This window comes from Belonocnema kinseyi, chromosome 2, assembly GCF_010883055.1.
Source record: "Belonocnema kinseyi isolate 2016_QV_RU_SX_M_011 chromosome 2, B_treatae_v1, whole genome shotgun sequence".
NCBI classification, from domain to species: Eukaryota; Metazoa; Arthropoda; class Insecta; order Hymenoptera; family Cynipidae; genus Belonocnema; species Belonocnema kinseyi.
This window is the reverse complement of record NC_046658.1, coordinates 103138376-103160444: the sequence shown is the minus strand read 5'-3', so window position 1 is coordinate 103160444 and position 22069 is coordinate 103138376. Positions and strand designations below refer to the sequence as shown.

The 22069-nt window shown below is 28.5% G+C and overlaps 2 protein-coding genes across 7 annotated transcripts in view; one reads left to right on the top strand and one right to left on the bottom strand.

Moving 5' to 3' along the window:
• LOC117166975 (segmentation protein cap'n'collar) overlaps nt 1-22069 on the bottom strand; it is a 306553-nt gene that overhangs the window by 23419 nt on the left and 261065 nt on the right. The gene's annotated exons all lie outside the window — the stretch shown is intronic.
• Nucleotides 9354-20773, top strand: LOC117166979 (ATP-dependent RNA helicase vasa). The gene is made up of 10 exons (XM_033351489.1): nt 9354-9548; nt 12099-12303; nt 12415-12585; nt 12661-12705; nt 12840-12935; nt 13095-13208; nt 13345-13449; nt 13616-13741; nt 16068-17667; nt 20061-20773. The coding sequence occupies exons 2-10, from the start codon at nt 12104-12106 to the stop codon at nt 20127-20129; spliced, it is 2526 nt and encodes an 841-aa protein (XP_033207380.1). The 5' UTR covers nt 9354-9548; nt 12099-12103; the 3' UTR covers nt 20130-20773.

The window sequence follows — 22069 nt, the reverse complement described above, 5'->3', positions numbered from 1 at the left end:
CAAAGTTTAGACATTTATTCCATCGGTTAGTGAGATTCCAGGTTAATTACAGACTCGAAAAGCTTTGGAAAATGGTTCACAAAAAAAATAGGCACGAAAAATAACGTTTTTTTTTTGTTTAAACTGCATTTTGGGATAATAAGTAATTTTTTTGAGGAACTTGATTGGCACCGTCGGAAAGAGGAGATCTTAAGCAATAAAAATATATGTGTCTCAATTTTTTCTAGTGTCGAATAGTCTTAGTTATTGGCCGTTGAAAAGCAGTGTACCGGTAGTGGCGTTTTGGCCGTTTAAGGGTTAAATAGTTGAATTCTCAACCAAAAGAGATTATTTTTCAATCAAGAGAAATTTTTCAGTAAAAACGGAAAAAAATAATTTAAACGAAACTATTGCATTTTCAACAACAAACTTAATTTTAAACCAAATAGTTGAATAATTCTTCTCTCAAGGAAGAAAAAACATTTCAATGAAATTATAGAATTTTGAACCATTAATATAAATTTACAGCCAAGAAAATTATGTAACTTTTTACTTTAAAAAATAAATTTGCAACAAAATAGTTCAATTTTTAAATAAAAAAGATCAACTTTCAACCCAAAAATTGAGAAGTAGGTATTTGAATTTTCAACCAAAATATAAATTCTCATGAAAAATGTAGTAGTTGAAAATGTAAACAAAAATATTTTTATTGTAAATCGAAAAGAGTTCAATTTAACAACAACATTTTTTAACAAATTAGTTCAAATTTCAATCAAGGATTTGAATTTTCAATGAAAACGATAAATTCATTAAAAATGAGGAGAGGGGGAATATGAAAAATGCTGCAAAGCCTGTTATAAATAAATAATGAAAAAAATAAACTAAAAATTTCATTCAGAATATAAATTGGTTTTTCCAATGTAGGCTTTTTGATGTTGTGACTACTGTTAAATTTGGACTATACACAAAGTGTGGCGGATTAATCAACGTTTTAGGCCCTGTTATAACACTCCGTACTTTTGAGGAAAGACTTTACCTGCATTTTTCGTAAAAAATTAATTTTTATATCGATGGATTTGGAATTAAAATTAATACGTCGGTACAAGAGGTAACCAGAATTTCTCTTTAAATTCAGAGATAATTAGACCTTAAGTAGTCTATCCACACAGATTTTTGAGAAGTCTCGAGAAATTAATTTTAAGGAAAACCTATGTACATTATTGCAATTATTTGAGTGATTCTTTAATGATTTCATACTACAGTTTTGCATAAAAAAATGAAAATGATTAATTTGTTTTTGCACTAATGAAAGAGAAAGTCCGAATTATCCTAGAAAGAAATTTTATTGTCAAAAACTATCTGCAAATGTAGGTCTTTCTTCAAAAGTGCGGCAAACATGTCGAGACTTACCATTTCTTGGTATAAATTACGTGGGTATATCGAGTCCCATTCCCACCGATGTGGAGTCTCAGATGCTTTTGCAAAATAAACATGTCAGGTGATTGTGATTATCGGGAACACGTGAGGTGTTTAAAATACTTGCGTATTTCAAATGCGTTTGGCCACTCCCGTACACTACAAACATATACGACGATCCAAGCATGTAAAGCTCACTACGGTTTAATTGAGTATGCAATAACGATCATTCTTAATCAAATTGCCAAGTCACTTTATGAATATTCATCACATTTTTTTTCAAAGCACTTTGTGCTTTTTTTCGCTCAATCGAGTTTAAGCATGTACGATCGTTGCATCAATACCCGGGAGACGCGATTTTGATTTGAATTTGCTGCTTTCGTACTATTTTGATTGAAATCAACTTTATGTCAATTACAATTCAGTTTAATTTCAATATTAATTTATTTAATAAATTGTATTCTGTAGGCGAAACGCATTTAATTGAGACTATCTAATTTCATTTTCAGTCAGGGGGGAAATAATAACTTTAACACTTTTTCAAAAACAAGAGTCATCCGCTACATTTGCTTCATTTTTGAATTTTAAAATCACTAAAAATATGAGTGCAATACAAAAAATGCTTTTTCGAACTTGTATTCCTGTCGCGCCACGCTGTCACCGAGATGTGACGTCATATGCTTTCAGTATTTTCTAAACAAGCAGGAGGTTCATGCTTTGTCTTTTTTTAAAAGTGAAAAATAATAAATGCTAAGACATTCTCGTGTTCACTTTTCGTAAATAATCCAAACTGGCTTTAATGTATCCAAATATTTCTATTGTTTTTATCAAACTGACACTTGTATTTTCCTGGTCCTTGAAAGTGCATGACCTCACACCAGGTGTTTCGCGCAATGAGGGCGCCACATGTTTCATTAAAAACTCGAACATTCCCGGTCACCCTTTCGTCACTTTTAAATTAAGTGTTACAAATTACGGAGTAAACAAAAATACAGTTTAAATTTCAAATTTAACTGAACTTTCAGCAAAAACAAAATGGTTGTGGATGACCCTATTGCTTAGTCACACAACTGTACTTTTTTGTAATACACTTGTTATGTAAATTTTTTGTGCTTTTGTAAAAAACAGACTCTGTAGAACCTGCCCGCCTCTGAGACAATCGAATGTGAACTGCGATAAATATACAGCGTGAAGAATATATCGCATTACAAAACTTCATGACACCACGATACTAGAAACTGGTCCTATCTCTGTCCCGTTCATGGTCGTGACGGAACTGCATTTTTTCTTGTTCTTCTTGTTCCTCCTTTCTTATTCATTATTCTTATATTCTTAAGACGTGTGTGTTTTGCATACACATGCCTAACTTTTATAATGCATATTACGTCGATAATGATGCGATGATAGCGCACGCATATAAAAAAAGGTGCTGAGTGATGAGTACTGAATTCGGATTCTGGGATAACTTCGTTATATGTGAATTATGCTCGGAATTATGAAATTCTTGTAGATTAGATTTAATTTTTACGTAATTAAAGAAGTCCTCCTTTACTCCAATTCCATGGAGGAATATTAAGAAAAATAATCATATTTATTGTCTTCTTCTGTTCACCTTGAAGGTCAATGCATTTCGACATCATTTTACATACTTTGATCAGTAAGCTACTTTTTAAAAGGAACTGATTATCTTTACCTTTTCAAAATGTAACTTTTTCTTGGTTATGTATTTTTGCAACAATTTTAAGTTCCTTTTGTATAAAAAAAATAGCATCATAAATCGCGCCTTAAGCCCGCGTGTAGTTTTTCGATTTTGGAATTCTTTTGAAAAGTTTTGAAATTTTTAGAAATGTTTTTTTAAATATTTTCTTAAAATTAATTTTTCGAAATAAAAAATTATTCTAAATTTTCGAAAGAATCTTAAAAAAGTTGGTTTATTATTGAAAGCTTTCCAAATGCTTTAAAAAAAACTTCAAAACCTTATCTCAAAATCTTCAAAGAACTACATTTTGTTTTTAATTATTTGAAATAATTTCTAATATTAAATTATTGCGGACATTTTTTCTAAACTTCTAAATATTGGGATTCTGAGACATCACTAATAATAAAATTTCCGACACTTTGACATTCCCGAATAAAAAATTCCCGATTAATAAAATTCCCGACTTGGAAAATTTCGCAATAATATAATTCCTGACAGATTGCCGAATTATAAAATATCCGAACTAGAAAATTTTGTTATTTGAAAAACAAAATTTATTTTTTATATTTTAGAATTCTATAATTTGGGAATTTTCTGTCGGGAATTTTATTGTTCGGGAATTTTCCAATTCAGGACTTCTATTTTTCCGGACTTTTCAGAATCAATTTATTTTTTTCACGGATTCTTAAAATATTTTTTTTAGCCATCTGAATCCTTCTAAAAATCGACATTTTATTTTAAATTATTCAGAATATGTTCAAGTTTTAAATTGTTTTTTAATCTTTTTGAGCTACAATTTTTCTACAATTTTTAAATCTTTTTTAAGAAATCTTATTTTTTTCAAAATCTTAAAAAATCTACATTTTGTCTAATATTTTTTTAAATCTTCTAAAGATTTAAATTATTATCGAATCTTTTCAAAACTTTTAAACATCTCTTAAACTTGATAGAATTTTTCTACAATTTTGTAATCCTGCAAAATTGGAAAAATATTTCTTTAAAGTTTTTGAAATTTTAGAAAATAATTTGGAAGGTTTTCAAATTTGTGTATTCTTTTCTTAACATTTATTTTTCAAAATAAAAGATCATTTAACATTTTCCCGGGTATCTTTAGATATTTTTTAAATCTTTTTAAATCTTTCAAAATTAAAAAAACATCTTTTTTTATAACCTTCACAAATATACATTTTTTTTTGAATTTTTCTAAATCCTTTTAAGATTAACATTTTTGAATCTTTTTTAAAATTTCTAAAACTTCTAAATATCTTTTGAAATATTTTAAAGCTCTTCTAAACTTTTTGGAAATCCGTAAAAAAAATATAAAAAAACTTTAAATGCTGTTAAAATTTTAAAATGCTTTCCGTCTTAAATTATTATAAACTTGAAACTGTACCGAACTGAAAATTTCAAACTCATTGTGTTTTAAATAAAAAAATTGTATTTAAAGTGTTTAAAATTGTTCAATTTCAAATTGGATTTACATAATTTAAATAATCAAATTGTGGTATACTTTTGAAACTGGCAGGTATATCAAACTAGGCTACAAAAATGTTTTTATTATAATCAACTTATAAGACATATTTTCGAAATAAAAAATTAGAATGACATTGAATTTTGTTCGAGAAATGAATATTTGTTAACTATCAATACTTGAGATAACTTTGCGGTTAAAATAGTGATTCATTCGACAAACCTTGCGACGAAGAGTCTAGTTTGTTGATAAATACGGCAAGTACATATATCGCGATTGAATTTCTAGCCTTCGAGAATCGTTATCGTAAACTCAATATCAAAAATTTATAATGTATATAAAAAATTATTTTTATGCCCATCTAAACAGGAATACGCATCTCCAATAATAAAAATATTCTAGTCATATATCGCAATTTTAATAATTACTTAAAATTACTTAATTATTCACAATTTAAATCTGAAGATAAGTTCATCCAATGATAAAAATATTTTAAATAAAATGAGTTTGTCCAATTACTATCTTTTTCTCGATCTTTTATTTTTAATTTGTATCTTAGATTGTTGTTCATCTAAGTTTATCAGCTGAGTGTCTACAGGTTTTGAGCTTGTATAAACTCAACGCGATAAGAAAATTGTTTTTGCGATCAGATCTTTTGTCACTTTTAACTGAAAAACGTTATTTAATGTGAATGTGTAGAGTGATAATAGAATCCTTGTAAAAGTCTAGAGAAAGTTGCACTTACGCACAATAATTGTCCATCATTGATTACTGACCAATTTTATTATTATCGCAACGTTGTTAATAATTTATGCCCGCAGAACCAGGAAACGGATAAACAGATTTCATCGACCGGCCGTTGATAAACATTAATCTCCCATTTAATCTTAATGAGCTGCAATATTGTTTGATAAAAGTAGAACCATTTTACGCTCAGTAATGGACAAATTGAGAGATTAAAGAAATAATTTTATCAATTTAAATAAAAAAAGTTTTTTTTACAAATTGTCTTTACTATTGTATTTTTGGTTCAGAATTGATTTCTTTTTATTTAAAAGAAATTAATTTTGTTAAAAATTTAACTTTTTTGTCATAAAGGCATCTTTTTGGAAAAATTCATCCTTTTGGATTGAAAATTTATCTTTTGTGGAATAGCCATATTGTTTGGTTGAAAGCTAATTCTTTTAATTGAAAAGTACTATGTATACTACTACTTTTAAGAAAATTCAATTTTTTGATTTTATCAACATAGTTAAATCCTCAGCTAAAACAGATTAATTTTCAACAGTTACAATTTTTATCAAAGGAGATGAATTTTTACACTGGGAAGAAAAATGTTCGACTAAGAAAGATTTTTCAATCAATAAACAAAAAATATTTCAACCAAACTTTGCCTTTATAGTATTGCTAAATTTAGGCCAAAAAAGTTTTATTCAAAAAAAGGTATCCATGTTCTAGAAAATGCATATTGATGTTGACAATATAAAAGTGCTACTAAACTACAAGCCAAGCGAGCTCGGCTGTATATTGCGATAAAAAATTCAGTTGTAAGTAAAAATAAAAAACAAAAATATGTTTTCGAGATATTAAGTATCTAAATACGGGTAAACAAAGTTTAATGTAAGAGTCGGAGAAAAACGACCGTTTATTTTTAAGAAAAAAACTTCATGGTTTCTCAAAACCGGCTTTGTATAGATTTCACAAAAACCTTTTTAAATCTAATTAAAATTTTGAAAATTATTATTTTATCAGTAAATTGCATTGTGATTGAGGACTTGAATTCTTAATAAGCAATTAGGTTTAAAAAATGTTGAAATTTTTCATAAACTTTGTCACTCTGCCATCTGTTGCAGGAGCGTGGAAACTTGATTGAGTACTTCCAATGATATCCATATTCCATATTATCACTGTTATTAAAAATGTAATTAGAAAATAATGAAAAGTAAAATAAAAATATTATTAATAATGTTAAAACATTAAATAAACTTAACTTACCGAAATTTGTAATAGCTAATTTTTATAGACGAATGTAATAATACATGTTTTTAAAATGAAGATTGTAATTTCTTAATAGTTGAAAAATTTAAACTTAATGTACAAAAATCATTTCTGAGTCATTATGTATAAACATTCAAGCGAATAGAAAATGAATGTTCTATTTCTAACACTTTACGATCAAATAGAGAAAGGAATGGTTTTTATCATAGTCCCCCAATCTAATTTAATGTGACCATTACATACTTACATCAGTCCTTTTCAAATTCAAGGAAAAATAGGGCAAAGGGCCAAACCTCTATAATTTAAAATTTATCACTTATGCTTCATTTTATTACGACTATAGAAATATATAATTCGAATTGACAGGTTTTATAAAAACGATTTAATAATAAGTAAATAATCTTTAAATATAGTTATTTGTTTAAAGAATATTCTTTAACAAAACTGTTTTAACGATTTTAGTTTAACTTTTTTTTCAATAAAAATAATGTTTTTAACTGAAAATTACATCATCAAGAATTATTAAATTGCAGCTTGAGAGCTACTGTTAGTTTTCTTCAAAGATTTTTATTTGAATTTAAAAAAAAAACGTTTAATTCAATGTTTATGTACGATATAATCAGGGCAAAAACAGAATCGAAATATTTGGCTATTAAAAATTTTTCTTTAAAAAATAGTACAAACAAATACAATAATTTCATTCGAGCAATTTAAAGAAAACATTTGGAAGTATTTTAATTACTAGATATTTGTAAATTAAAAAGAATAAAACTCGATCATTTTTAAAATAAAATAAGTAATTTTTGGAGGTTTTATTATATAACTTAAAACTGGTTATGAAAATAATTATCTTTTAATTAAATGCGCCTTTTATAATCTTTAAATGAAGTTGCTTATTAAAACAATAATTTTTAATTGTTTCAAAGACTTTAGATATAGAAAAATTTACTTTAAAAATTGGAAACAGTGGAGTTGTAGAGAGTGTTTTTCCAGAAAAAAATCATCATTTAGTAAGATTCAGCCATTTTTCAAAAATTGGTAAGATACGATAGTAAGAAGAAACTTAATCATTTTAAAAAATATTGTTAAAATAAATGTTTTTTATCAGTTTTAAAATCTTTTCATACAAAAAAATGTTTTTTATTTGAAATTACATAAACAGTGATATTATGTTGATTCTTAAAATTATACAAAAACTATTTTTTCAGAGATCTGATTTTTGGCTCTACTACTTTCATTAGCCGAAAATGAATAAATTCAAATAGAAATTTTTTATTCGCATATTGTTATGAATTTTATTTTTAAGATTTTCATTTAAAAAATTTTGATTTCACGGAATCAATATTACAAAAAAAATAACATTTTTAGAACTTGTGACACTATAATTTGAAATTTTGTGTGCTCATTCAGAAATATAAAGAAACAATGTTTCAGTTTTTTATTAAAAAAATTTGTTTCATAAAACAAATTTTACTCGAGGAATTTAGAGAAAATATTTGAAAGAATTTTAATTAATAGACATTCGTTAATTAGAAGAAACTATCTAGGTAATTTTTAAATTAAATTATTAAATTACAAATGTTTTATTATGTGAATAAATTTTGTGATAAAAATATTTGCCATTTAATTCAAAGCACTCTTTATAATCTTTAAATTTAACTATAAAAATGTTTAATTAGTGAAAGAAATAACCTATAATTTATTAGAATTCAACCATTTAAAAAAAATTGATAAGGAACGATAATGAGACCAAATTAAATTTCAAAAAAACATTGTAACAATAAATACTATAGGTAGATTGCAACATTTTAGCATTAAAAATAATGTTTTTTTATTTGAAATTCCATCATCAGTAATATTATGTTGGTTCTTAAAATCTTATAAAAACTATTTTTGTTCAGAGATCTGATTTTTGGCGCTACTACTTTAATGAGCAGCCAATTAATAAAACCAAATGGTAATTTTTCTTTCATAATTACATTGTTATTATTTGTTTTCAACGAAAAATTTTAATGAAAAAAAAGTAATTAAAAAAAAAACAATACTACAAGCCAAATAACATTTTTATAAGTTGTGATAGTATAATTTGAAATTTTATGTGCTCATTCAGTAATATAAAAAATCAAACTTTCAGTTCTTGATATAAAATGTTTTTTCTCAAGACGAGAAAATTCACCCGAACAATTTGGAGAAAAAAATTGAAAGAATGTTAATTACTAGATATTTGTAAATTGAAAGGAATCAATTTAGAAAATTAAAAAAATATATATTAAATCAGAAAGATTTTATTATATGCCCTAAAATTATTATCAATAAAAATATTCATCTTCTATTTGAAAGCGCCCTTAATCCTTACGGTCCTGCTATTTTATACAATCCGAAGTAGCGCACACTTCAGAATCGATATATAGTTTGGCGGGCCTTGGTGAGACGTGAAGATGGTTTCAATTTTCATCAAGATCAAATCGCGATGAATTTAATGATTTTTCAGAGCTGGCTTCGACAAAGGAAGACAAAATATTGCACCGTCATGATAGAGTATAAGCACCAGGCCGTCATATTCGTATTTTATTACTCGAGTCAACGATATCAGGCGAAAAATAGGTCTACTCTTCTATAGAATTTGGCGCCAACTGGCATTCGATGAACATGCGCAGTAAAAACACCGGCGAGTATTGGATATCACGTGATTCCACACATATTCGAGAGCCAATCATATCCCACCCTCGACTCCTTCCTTTGTCCCCTTCACGGAATTGCGGCTTTGCTCGTTGATCGACTCTTGCTTGCGCCTATATTCGTACCACTTTGTGCTGCGAGGTTGTGCAAGTAACAACTCGCTGACGACCGGTGTCCTTTTGCCAACAAATATCTACAGAGGCCAACGGAAATTCACCTGCTAGTTTTTATATTACCGGACGAGATTCAAGACTTCATCTTAGAAGCAGCCGGCTTTTAGATCAGCAGGGAAATAAAGCATCGAAGGCAAGTAGTAACCATTTTTAATTCCCTAAGGCCACATGGCGTAAATAACTACGCCGAAAAATCGACCGAAATGGACGAACTTTCGTGTTGATTCTTAAATCCGGTTGTGGCTTGTGTCGTGATCTTTTTTTTCAAGTAATATGAAAGGCTTGAAATCGTGACAATTTAGTTTTTTAACAAAAATCGCAATGTGCGTTGTTTTTGGTTGGAATCTTCAATCGACAAGCGGCTCGCTGCAGTTCGCCGGTACACGTGCACACAATTCTAAGAAATCGCGGCGTGAAATTCTTAATTTTCTGTGATTTTTGTTACTTTCTTTTTCAGATGTAATACGCGTATTTCGAACATTGTACTTTTGACTGAAACTTGCTTGAACCGGAAGTAAGTTAATTAATCACGTGCGTGAGATTGCAAATCCTTAATTACTGATTGAATTGAAAATTTCAAGTCTTCGTTTTCAACTGTTTTTTTCTGTGATTCATAAATAATTATTGTGACAAAAATATTATCGGTCGAATTTAGTTATATATTTGAAATTTATATTCATATTCAGCGAATTAGGTCCGCCCGATTACAATTCTGAGAAATCAAGGGTTCAAATGTTTGTGTTTAGATATTGAAGCGTTTAAAGTGAACATGCTGAGAATGAATAGTTCTTTGTTCACATTTTTATGCATTTCATTTTTTTCCACTGATTGTATTTGCTATTATTTAGGAGGATATATAGTTTATACAATAAATAAAGTGATACTTTCAGAAATTTGATTGTTTAGGGATTTGAAATACTGTTAGTACTCTTAGGTTCACGTTCTTTAACATGGCCGAATGTTGTATAATCGATTAGATAGTCGAAACTTTGATTTATTTATATTTATCTATAGAAGCTTGACAATTTTATTTGTGTAATTAAAAGAAAATAATCGAAAAGCATTATTTTCTTTGTTAATGGTTAATGTTTTCCAATTACTGAAACAAATATAAAAATCAATTTGAAGAGTCACTAGAAGAATATAAAAATTGTTTGAGAATTTTTAAATCAAGAATTGAATTCGCTATTTTTTTGATTCATCATGATAACATGTAAACACTAATCTTTTGTAACCGATATATGGCCATGAACCGTGTTGATTTAAATGATTCTTTCATATTCTAATTCGCTAAATTCATTTAATCAATTAAAGAGAACGAAAATTTGTGAATATTTAAATTCTTGTTCAAAAAAAAAATAACTGAAAATTGATCATTTCCAATATCCTACATTTATTTACGCCTCTTTTAGTTAACAAATGACCAATATAATTTTGTTCCTCATTTCGTGATATTATATTTCTTCAAGAAACTTTAGAATATTTTATTTTCCCGAATTAATAATAATTTGGTAATATTTACATTTTTATTGTTTAAGTTTAGTTTTCCTTTTTATCTTGAATTAGTATAAGTTGCTTACTAATTATTAGTATTATTTATTTTAGTATTTTCAAATACGTCATTATATTTTTAATTCATACAGAAATTGATGATTCGCTGAAATTTTCACTAAAACAAATATTGTCTCATTGTTTGTCGTTTTTTCTTATTGGCATGTTTAAATTGACGAATATGCTTGATCATGGAAGGGACTGATTACATTTCAAGAAAAGCATGATTTTGCAAAAAAAGTCAACCCTGAGTCTCATTTCCGTGAAGAAAAACTTTTCACGAAACTTAAATTTGGAATATTTTTCAATTCATATTGAAAAAATGTAATTGTTTACCGTAAAAACTCTAGTCTTTTTTCAACTCTTACATATTATTTCTTCGTTTAAATGGTGGTAAATATTTTTAAATCTTGTATCTTGTTTACTTAAAACAAAACTATTATTCTTTCGCCACCTTTCTGATATATATGATCTATTTTAAGAATGATTGTTTTGTTTTCGGTCCCGTCTAATCAAAATTAAATGATTAAAATAAAATGAAAAAATAAAAATAACCACCAAAAATAAACGAAATAGTTTTTAGATAAAAGAGATGGATCGTCAGTTGATAACATGCATTTTTAACAAAATATATGAGTTTTTAAAACAGTAAAATAGCTTTAAAAAAAGGACAAATGTATAATTTTGAAGCCCAGGAAAAAATCTATTCATGAAACAAAAATGTTATAATTCTTCGATAACAGCTGAAGAAACTTCAAGAATAAATAAAAAGGTTTATTTTTTGCAGATTAAAAAAAAACTGAGCTTAAAAGTAGGTTTTGTTCTTTATATTGGTTTGTGCACAATTTGAATTCGCAACTCAATACATTATTCTAATATTCCGCAAAAGGAATAGAAAGTTAAAAAAATAAAATTATGAAATGAAGAAAATTAAATTGGTCTTCTGTTAGCAAAAGAGCGTAAAGAATTATAGAATATTAGAAGTGATTAAGTTTTAGTTGTTGTTTTTTTAGCGAGAATAATCTTCGTGAAAATTGTGAAATAAGTAAATTATATTAAAATAATTTTCATAATATTCTTATTCATTGATTTTTTAAACGAAATTTAAATAATAAAATGGTTTAATTAACAGATACGATGAGTGATTGGGAGGGAGATGCGGATTCTGGTCTGAAGAAAACCTTCGGAGGTGATTCTGGTGGTCGTAATTTTGGGGGTAAAGGGCGCGGGTTTGCGCGCAATGATGACGGCGACAGTTTTCGCGGTGGTGGAGGTGGTCGAGGCAGAGGCTTCAATAACAAAAATAACAATGAAGACGGATTCAGGCCCACAAAAAGGTAAACTTAAACCTGACCAGGATTCCTTAATATTTCCAATTTCAAATTATTCCAGGTTCAAAAACGGACACAAATTTTTTAAAGTTAATTTTGTGATTCTTCACTTTTTAGCTTTGGCGAGGACGACGGTTTTAAGCCCACAAACTTTGACGTCGACGACGGTGGTTTCAAGCCCACAAACTTTGACGACGACGACGGTGGTTTCAAGCCCACAAACTTTGACGACGATGGTTTTAAGCCTACAAATGATGATGACGGTTTCAAGCCTACAAATAGTTATAAGTGTGTACCAATATAAAATTTTACGCCTTTTTTCTGCCTTATTTCTTTAATACGAATTTTCTATATTTTTTATAGAAGCCGTGGCGGCGATGATGGTGGTTTTAAGCCCTCGTATGATCGGTAATTCAAGAATTAATACATTTTGCTAATACTTTTTCAAAATATTAAGCAAAAGATTAAAATTCGTGATAATTTTTACGTTGACTAATATATTTTTTTTTTGGTAGAATTATTAATAAAATCTGAATTTTTAGAGGTGATCGTGGAGACCGTGGTGGAAGAGGGCGAGGTGGAAGAGGCGGAGGATTCCGAAGAGATGATAATGGAGGTGGCTACAAGTCCTATAACAGGTGATTGTTTTAGTTTTTAAAATTACTTTCCTTTCAATATTTCATTTATATAAATTGTTTTGAAAGCTTTTTCAGATCAGGATTTTTAAAACTCTAAAATCTGATTTAAGCTTTACAAAATTCTGAATTTTGGAAAATGATTATTTTTTGATTTGTTAGTGATCGAAATGGTGGAGGCGACGATAACTGTGACGACGGGGGCTTTAAGCCCTCCTATAACAGAGACGGCGGTGAGCGGAGGGGCCGAGGAAGAGGTCGCGGAGGCTTCAACAGGTAATTTATTTTAATCCATATTTATTCAAAGGTCTCAATTTTTAATAAATATATGAAGGGATTCATTTGAACTTTTGATTTTTAAGCTTTTTTGGAATTGTTATTTTTTACGAAAATTTTCTTTTTTTTTTATTAGTGACAGAAATGGCGGAGGCGATGACGACGGAAATGACGGTGGCTTCAAACCTTCGTATAACAGAGAAGGTGGTGGTCGAGGAAGAGGTCGTGGAGGCTACAACAAGTAATTGACTTTAATTAATGCCGATTTATTGGAAAGCCTGAATTGTTCAAATTTTTATTTTCATTAATGATTTATATGATATTTTAATTTTATTTTGAAGCCTGAATTCCTGATTTAGAGTTTTAATTTTATAAAATTTCATAGCTCGTTTTCTTTTCTTTATTAGCGACAGAAATGGCGGAGGAGGTGGTTATGGGGGTGGAGATGACGGAAATGACGGTGGCTTCAAACCTTCGTATAGCAGAGACGGTGGTGGTCGTGGTGGTCGAGGAAGAGATCGTGACTTCAATAGGTGATACATTTTAATTTTCAAGCTTCATTTAAAAATTTTTAAAGCTTGGAGCTCTTATTTTCTATTTTAGACACCTATGTATTTCAAAGCCGTAACAATTTATATTATGATATTAGGGCGACTTTTTAATTTCTAAATTTACAAACATTGATTTCTTTAGTTAAAAGTATGATTATACAATATTTAGGATCTAAAAAAAATTGGTAAAATAATTTTTCGGGCGAAAAAGTATCACGATTTGATTATTAATTCAGGTATTTTTAAAAGAGAAAATATTCTTGATTACGAGATTGATTATTTTTAATGTTATAAATTTCCTATAGAGAATTCATGGGATGACGTTATTTGCCAAATACTAATTTGTCAATGGTGACTCATATTAGAAAAATTTAACTTTTATCCATTTTTCTTTATGGATTGAAATGTTAATTTATATTTATTAACATCGCTTTTTTTCTATTTGAAACAATTGAATATAAGACACTTCAATTTTTAAAAGTTGAAAAACTGTTACAAATTAAGGAGAGTTGAAAATTAAATTTTGTATCAAATTTTGAAAATGGAAGAAAATTGATCTTTGAATTTTTAACTGTTAGAAATTAGGGAAAATTAAAAAAAATTGTTAATTTAATATTGAACAGTAGAAAATTCAATTGTTGAAAAATTAAGAGAATTAATCAAATAATGCAAATTTAAGGAGATTAATAATTTAATTTTCAACAGTAGAAAATTCAACTCTTGAAAATTAAACAGATGAAAATTTAATAATTAACTGTTAAAAATTTAAAAAAAAATTGAAATTGAATTTTCAACAGTAAAAAGTTAAAAAGAATTAAAAATTGAATTATTAGCCACTAGAAATTAAAGAAAATTGAAGAGAATTGAAAATTGAATTATAAAAATGTTCTAAATTAAAGGAAATTGATATTGAGTTTTCAACACTTGAAAATTGAAGAGATTTGAACATGCGAATGAAAATTCAATTTTCGTAAATTGAACAAAATCGCAAATTGCATTTTTGACGCCAGAAATTTTAAGAAAACTGAGAATTAAAATTTAAACGCCAAAAAATTGAACAAAATTGAAACAAAAAAGATGGAAAAAAATCGATATTTAAACTGGATTGCTACTGACAAATTAATAGTTTTTTCAGTGCATTCAGGTAAGAATTAAAAAACTTGCAAAAAGTTCAAAATCGTTTAATATTATTTTAAAATGTAGCTTTATAAACAAAGTCTTTTTAAAAAATATTTTTCACATGTAAAAATTGATCAATTGTTTTCCCTTTTTTGAAAAAAAAATTACCCTATTTCCCTTTTTTTGATCTGATTTTGTTCCTAAATTGTACAAAAATGAATTTGCGATCAGTAGATTTTTTTTATATTGAATTTAATTTACTCAATAAAAAATAGATCTGCAAAGTTGTGGGATTTTGAAACAATGTTTTTGTGTCAACTCTGCTTATAAAATGTGCAAAAGTACTCCACAGATTTTTTTATAAATTAGTAGATTTTTATATTTAATATAATTGTAAACAAAAACTGGAATAGTTGTGCAATCTTGAGAGTAGGTTGCAATGTCAATTCTGTTTGTAAAATGTTAAAAATGAATAATTATTTAACGAGTAGATTTTTTTAACCCTTACAGGTGATACTTTCGTCAAATTACATAAAAAACAAACTGGGTCTTGTGCGCCCAAGGGTATTTACACGTATACTGTGCCGACGTTATTTGATAGTTTTTTTTTACAAGAAAATAAATTAATGATGTTTAATCTATCTAGTTCAAGGGGAGAAAGGTTTCGTAACAGTTTTTGAAACTTAAAGTATTTTTTTTTTAAATTAAAAAATGACTTTCTGTCACTATAAAATTCATAATTTCTTAAGATTTAAGGTTTAAGATTAAGGCGCTTCATAAATAAAATTAGTCTTCTAGTGTTCGTTAGAAAGAAGGTATTTATTCTAAAAAATAAAAGCTTCAATACAATGAAAAATGAAACACCCTACTTTGCGTGATTAAACAATTTTATTGATCTTAAACTGCGTATAAAAATTATAAGAATCAAAATTATGTGAAGATGACATAGAAAAATAGGTTTTCATGTTATTTGTTAATCTGGCGCCATATGTTCCATTTTCTTGAATTTGGTACGTTTTGTTAAGGCGCAAATAAGTCGATGGGTGTTATACAGCCAGTATGCCCTTTAAGGGTTAATATTGTAAAAAAAAGACCCTGAAAAATTAAGGAATTTTTAAACTATATTTTTTTTGTCAACTCATGAAAATTTTCAATCTTATCTACATTGATTCTCTCTTTATTTATATAGCGACAGAAATGGTGGAGGTGGCTACGGAGGCGACGACGATGGAGATGGCGGCGGTTTCAAACCATTCAATCGCGAAGGCGACCGAGGTCGAGGAAGAGGAGGAGGACGTGGCCGAGGTCGTGGTGGCCGTCGAGATGGCGACGGCGATGGTGGCGATCGAGATTTTGGCGGTGGTGGTGGCGGCGGCGGCGGCGGTTTCGGCGATGAGGACGGTGGCGAGAAGAAAGAGCCAGTCAACAAGGAAATCTACATTCCTCCAGAGCCCGAACAAGACGAGGAGAAGATGTTCGACTCGGGAATTGGTGAGGGCATCAACTTTAAGAATTTTGAGAAAATCAAGGTGAAAGTGAACGATGGTATGCCGCAGCCAATCGAGAGTTTTGAAACTGCCGGCCTGCGACCCTTTGTCGTCGAAAATATCAAAAAGTGTCACTACACGACGCCCACGCCCATTCAAAAGTACGCGCTGCCAATTATTATGGCCGGACACGATTTAATGGCTTGTGCTCAAACGGGATCGGGAAAAACGGCCGCTTTCATGGTCCCCATCATCAACACTCTGCTCTCGGATCCGCGTGATTTGGTCTGTCACGGCGAGCACTGCGAGCCCCAGTGTTTAGTGATGGCACCCACACGAGAACTGGCCATTCAAATTGCCGACGAGTGTCGCAAGTTTGCCAGCTCGTCGATACTCAAGATTGAGGTGGCTTACGGAGGCACTGCTGTCGGCTATCAGGCCAAGCGAATTCTGAATGGAGCGCACATTGTTGTCGGCACATCGGGCCGATTAACGGACTTTCTCGATCGAGGACGTATCCAGCTTGGCTCGCTTCGATACCTGGTGCTCGATGAAGCCGACCGGATGTTGGACATGGGTTTCATGAAAGACGTGGACAAAATTGTGGATCACGAAACGATGGCAAAGGACCGACAGACACTCATGTTCTCGGCGACCTTCCCCGAAGAAATTCAAAAACTCGCCGGCCGATTTCTCAAGCCCGACTATGGCTTTATCACGGTGGGCATTGTCGGTGGCGCCAACGAGGACGTGGAGCAAAACTTTCACGAGGTTATTCGTAAGCAGAAGAAGCCGCGACTGGTGGAGATTCTTGACAAGGAGAAGGAGAATGGCACGCTGGCGGGCACAATTATTTTCGTCGAGACGAAAAAAACGGCGGATTTTCTCGCTGCGTATTTGTCGGAGAATAATTATCCGACGACGAGCATTCATGGGGATCGATTGCAGAGTCAGCGGGAGGAAGCTCTGCGCGATTTTCGATATCAGAAGATGAAGATTTTGGTGGCGACGAATGTCGCGGCGCGAGGACTCGACATTAAGGGGGTCTCGCACGTGATACAGTATGATATCAGCAAAGAGATTGACATGCACGTCCACAGGATTGGACGAACGGGTCGAGTTGGACACAAGGGTCGTGCGACGACCTTTTATGATCCGGAGTCGGATGCGGCAATGGCGGGAGACCTGGTGAGAATTCTCAAACAGGCGGGACAACCCATTCCCGATTTCTTGCAATCTGGAGACAGCGGCATTAGCTTTCAGCCGGGAAAATCAAGCTTTGGTGCTCACGATTTCCGTCAGGTTAGTATTTTCCAGAAGTAATTTTTTTATCAATTAACAATTTTTCTGACAATTTCAAATATTTTGCATTTGCTTTTTTTCATTAATAATGAACTCGGGCAAGTTTATAACAAATAATGGGGTTTTTTTTCTCAAATTTTTAAGGATTCAATTAATGTTTCATTGTGTATATTTCATGAAATATTAATATTAAGTGGAGTAGATAATAGAAAATTTTTTTTCAAACAGTTTTAATTAAATTAAATTTCTTATTTAATATTTCCATTATAATTAAAAGTTTATATTGATTATTTTGAAATTATTAAATTACAGTTCATAATTCATTTATTGCATTTGTCGCTCAAGTACCAAATAGTTGAATTTCAACTAAAAAAAAGATTAAGTTTCCAACAAAACATGAAATAGTTAAGTTTATAATTGAAATAATTAATTTTCGATCAGAAATAGCAAATTTTCAATCAAACTGATGAATTTCCAATTGAAATTATAAATCTTCAATTGCAATAGATAAATTTTAAACCAAAAAGATTATATTTTAACATAGAGACCCAAGATCTATTTTTCACCGTAAATCAAATATTAAAATTTTCACTTTAAAAAAAATTTATTTTTAACAAAACAGTTAAATTTTCAATTGAAGTAATGAATTTTCAACTATAATGATGAATTTTCAACAAAAAGGATGAATTTTCAAACAAAATCAATTTTGTATGAAATGAAAAACGATCTTTCTAATAAAAATACATGAATTTTCTAAAAAAAAAAAAAATTGTTGAATTTTGAACTAAGAAAGACAAGTTTTAAAACAGTTAGTTGAATTCAAAACAGAAAAAGATCCATTTGTAACCATGAATAAAACTTTTAAATTTTCAGCATAAAAAAAGCATTTTTAATAAAAAAAAAAACAACAAAATAGTTAAATTTTCAATTAAAGTGATGAATTTTGTGCAAAAGAGGTCAATTTTTAACTAAAATTACAGAATATTCAACTAGATTAAGTTTTCAACGCTAAAGATAAATTTACAAATAAAATTGATGAATATTTGTTTGGTATATTTTAATTTAAAAAAAAAACAATGAATTTTTAAACAAAGGATTAATTATCTACCGAAAAAGACGATTTTTCAATAAAATACATGAATTTTTAAACGAAATACTTAAATTTTTAACTAAGAAAAGGCCAATTTTCTACCAAATAGTTTTAATTTAAAACTGAAAATGTCAATTTTTAACCATAAATAAAATAATTAAATTTTCCGTTAAAAAATTAATTGAAAAAAAAACAATTTTCAATTTACAGTGATGAATTTTCAACTATAATTATGAATCTTTGAATGAAGTAGTTAGATTTTGTACCAAAAAGCTACATTTTCAACTAAAATTGTGGAATATTCAACTGGATTAGTTACATTTTCAACCAAACAGATCAATTTTGAACGAATAAGATGAATTTTCAAACAAAAAAATTTAATTTCTATCAAATAATTTTTTTTTAATACATGAATCTTTCGCAAAATAGTTGATTTTTTTTTTAATAGTTGCATTTTCAAAGTGATGAATTTTGAACTGGAATAGTAAAATTTTAAACTAATTAGATGTATTTTTAACAAAGAACATTAATTTATACCAAAAAAGACGATTTTTTTTGTTACTAAAAATGTTATTTTTTCAAACAAAAATTTAATAGTGAAATTTTCAGTAACAAAAAAGAATTGATTTGAAGTCAACGAGGTAAATTTCAAACTATCGTGATGAAATATTCAACTAGAACAATTATATTTTCAATTAAAAAAATAATAATGAAAAAAGAAAATAATTTTCATCAAAATAGTGGTTTCAACTGTAATAATTAAATTTCTAGTTAAAAAAGTAATAATAACTGACGAATTTTCAACCAAATATATGGATTTTCCATTCAATTAGTGTACCTAAAAAGAATAGTTTTTAACAAAAGGATTTAACTTTTAACCAATTTTGAACCAAAAAATACTACTTTTCAACGTAAATTAAATTTTTAACAATGAAAAATTTTTCTGTCAAAAAAAAAAACAGAAAATATGGCCAACAACTTGTAAAAGTTCCAACAATATACATGAGTTTTCACTTAGAAATGATCAATTTTAAGTTGAAAAAATTAATTTTAAACCGAAAAAAACAACAAAACAATTAAATACGGTAATGTGAAGCTACTTTTACAAATGAAGAATCATAATTGTTGAAATATTCTATTTTAATTTTTTACAATAGAATGTATGCTTGCGAAAAAATTCCCTGATAAAACTTTTGTTGACTTGACAAATTCTTTTATGTACATCAAAAATTGGGTAAACATACAATTTTTGAAAATTTAATTTCTGCATTAATTAAATGTAATTTCTTGGTTATTATTTCAGTCTGGAAATGCGCCCACCACCGATTTTAACGCTGCCGAGACTGGTGGAGAGCCAGAAGAAAACTGGTGAGCAAGAAAGATTCGTTCATACCTTGTGAATTTCGTAACTTTTAAATTTGGTGATTAAGAATTGAACCGCAGTATTCTCATTACTTTAAATAATATTATTATTATTATTTCTTTTTTTAATCGACGCATAGTTTTTTTTTTACTTTTATATTTTTAGTTAAGTTGAATTGTCAAGATATGCATATGCAGAACGTAATCTCAAAATTTATATGTGTAGAGTATAAACGTTACGGATGAATGTTTCTTATCAATGATTTGATAACTGGCAACTCAATCTGCGTTGATATGGTTGCAAAAGACAGATTGACAATATTGCCAGCTGCTAGTCTTTATTTTTTTGTTACCGGTCTTACATGTTGTACTACGCCTGTGACGATAATTAAAGTAAATATTAAACAAAAAGAAATATATATTTTGTCTAATATGAAGGAATGTATAGAAAGGATGGTACTGAAACTTAGCTTTATGATACTGATACAAAAAAAAATAAAAAAAAGAGTTATTAGGACATTGTTTTTATGAACGAAAAAAGAAAATACCTATTGCATTTTGTAGTACGAGCTAAGTATAAAAAAAACTCAGTGATGTTATGCAAGTGTTAAACGTTGTATAAGTTTCTTTTGTAATAAAAAAACCTAATTTGAAGAAATACTGATTTTTTGCTTTTAGTTTTTAGAAATTGTGGTAGCACCAGGGTGGCCGTAGGTCAGGAAAAATTAGGATTTCGAAAAAAAAATCTTTTAAAAAACTTACAAAATATTTATAAGAGGCGCATTATAAAGGATAATTCGAATTATTTAAATTTTATTTTGAAATTTTTTTTATTCTGTTTGTAAAAGATTCTATGTTAGAAGATTACGGAATATCCTTTTCCATGAAGATTATATTTTTAGTTAAAAATTGTATTATTTGGTTAAAAATTAACCAATTTTTGAGAGTAATCATTTTTGGTTTATTCTGATATTGGAAAATTCATTTTTTTGGGATAAAAATGGAACTGGTTAATTGTTGAAATATTTTTTATATACAGCATTTTCCATTGGGAATTTATAGTTTTAAGTGAAAATTAAACTACAATGTTACAAAAAAAATCATATTTTTATTGGAATTGCATTATTAATATTTTCCTTGAGATTTCTTTTAAAATTAAAAATTCTTATTTGGTGGGAAAGTTGAAGTTTATTTTATTTCTTTGAAGTTTGATCTTTTTTGTAGAAAATTCAACTATTTTATTGAACATTTTATTTTTTTCTCAAAGAAAGTAACTTTTCCGTTTTTTTGCAAAAATTTTATCTTTTTTTTTTTAGTTGAAAATATGAATTTTTTGCAAGAAAACTAATTTTCTTGGTTTAAAATTTCCTTTTTTTTTGTTAAAAGATGCCGCTGTTTGGCTGAAAATTAACCCTTTCTTTGAATATTACACTGATTTATAAAAAAGATTTACTTGATTTGAAAAATTTATCTCCGCTTAAAAATTCGACTATTTTTTGGAAAATTTGTATTTTCATTTGTTGTGATTTAATATTTTTTCGTTGAAATATCAACTATTACTTTTTTTTTCAAATAATACTTTGTATGTTGAAACTTTAACAATCTACTAAAAACCCTGTCTTTGGTTTAAAAAATTTTTCTTGAAAATGCAATTGTTTTTAGCGAAGTTTAAATTTTGTTCTAGTTCGAAATTTATCTCTGTAAATTGAAAATCAATTTATATGGTTAAAAATTTAATTATTTTCTTCAAAAATTTAACTGTTTTGTTCAAAAGTGATATTTTTTATTTCTTTCAGTTAAACTATTTCACCAAAAATTCTACTTTGTTGAAAAATAGTTTTTTTTGCCTTAAAGGCATGCGACACAGTGGGATTCCTACATTACCAACCTCTTTTTTCCATTGAACAAAATTTTTTTGTGAACCATAGAACTTTTTTGGTAAATGAAATA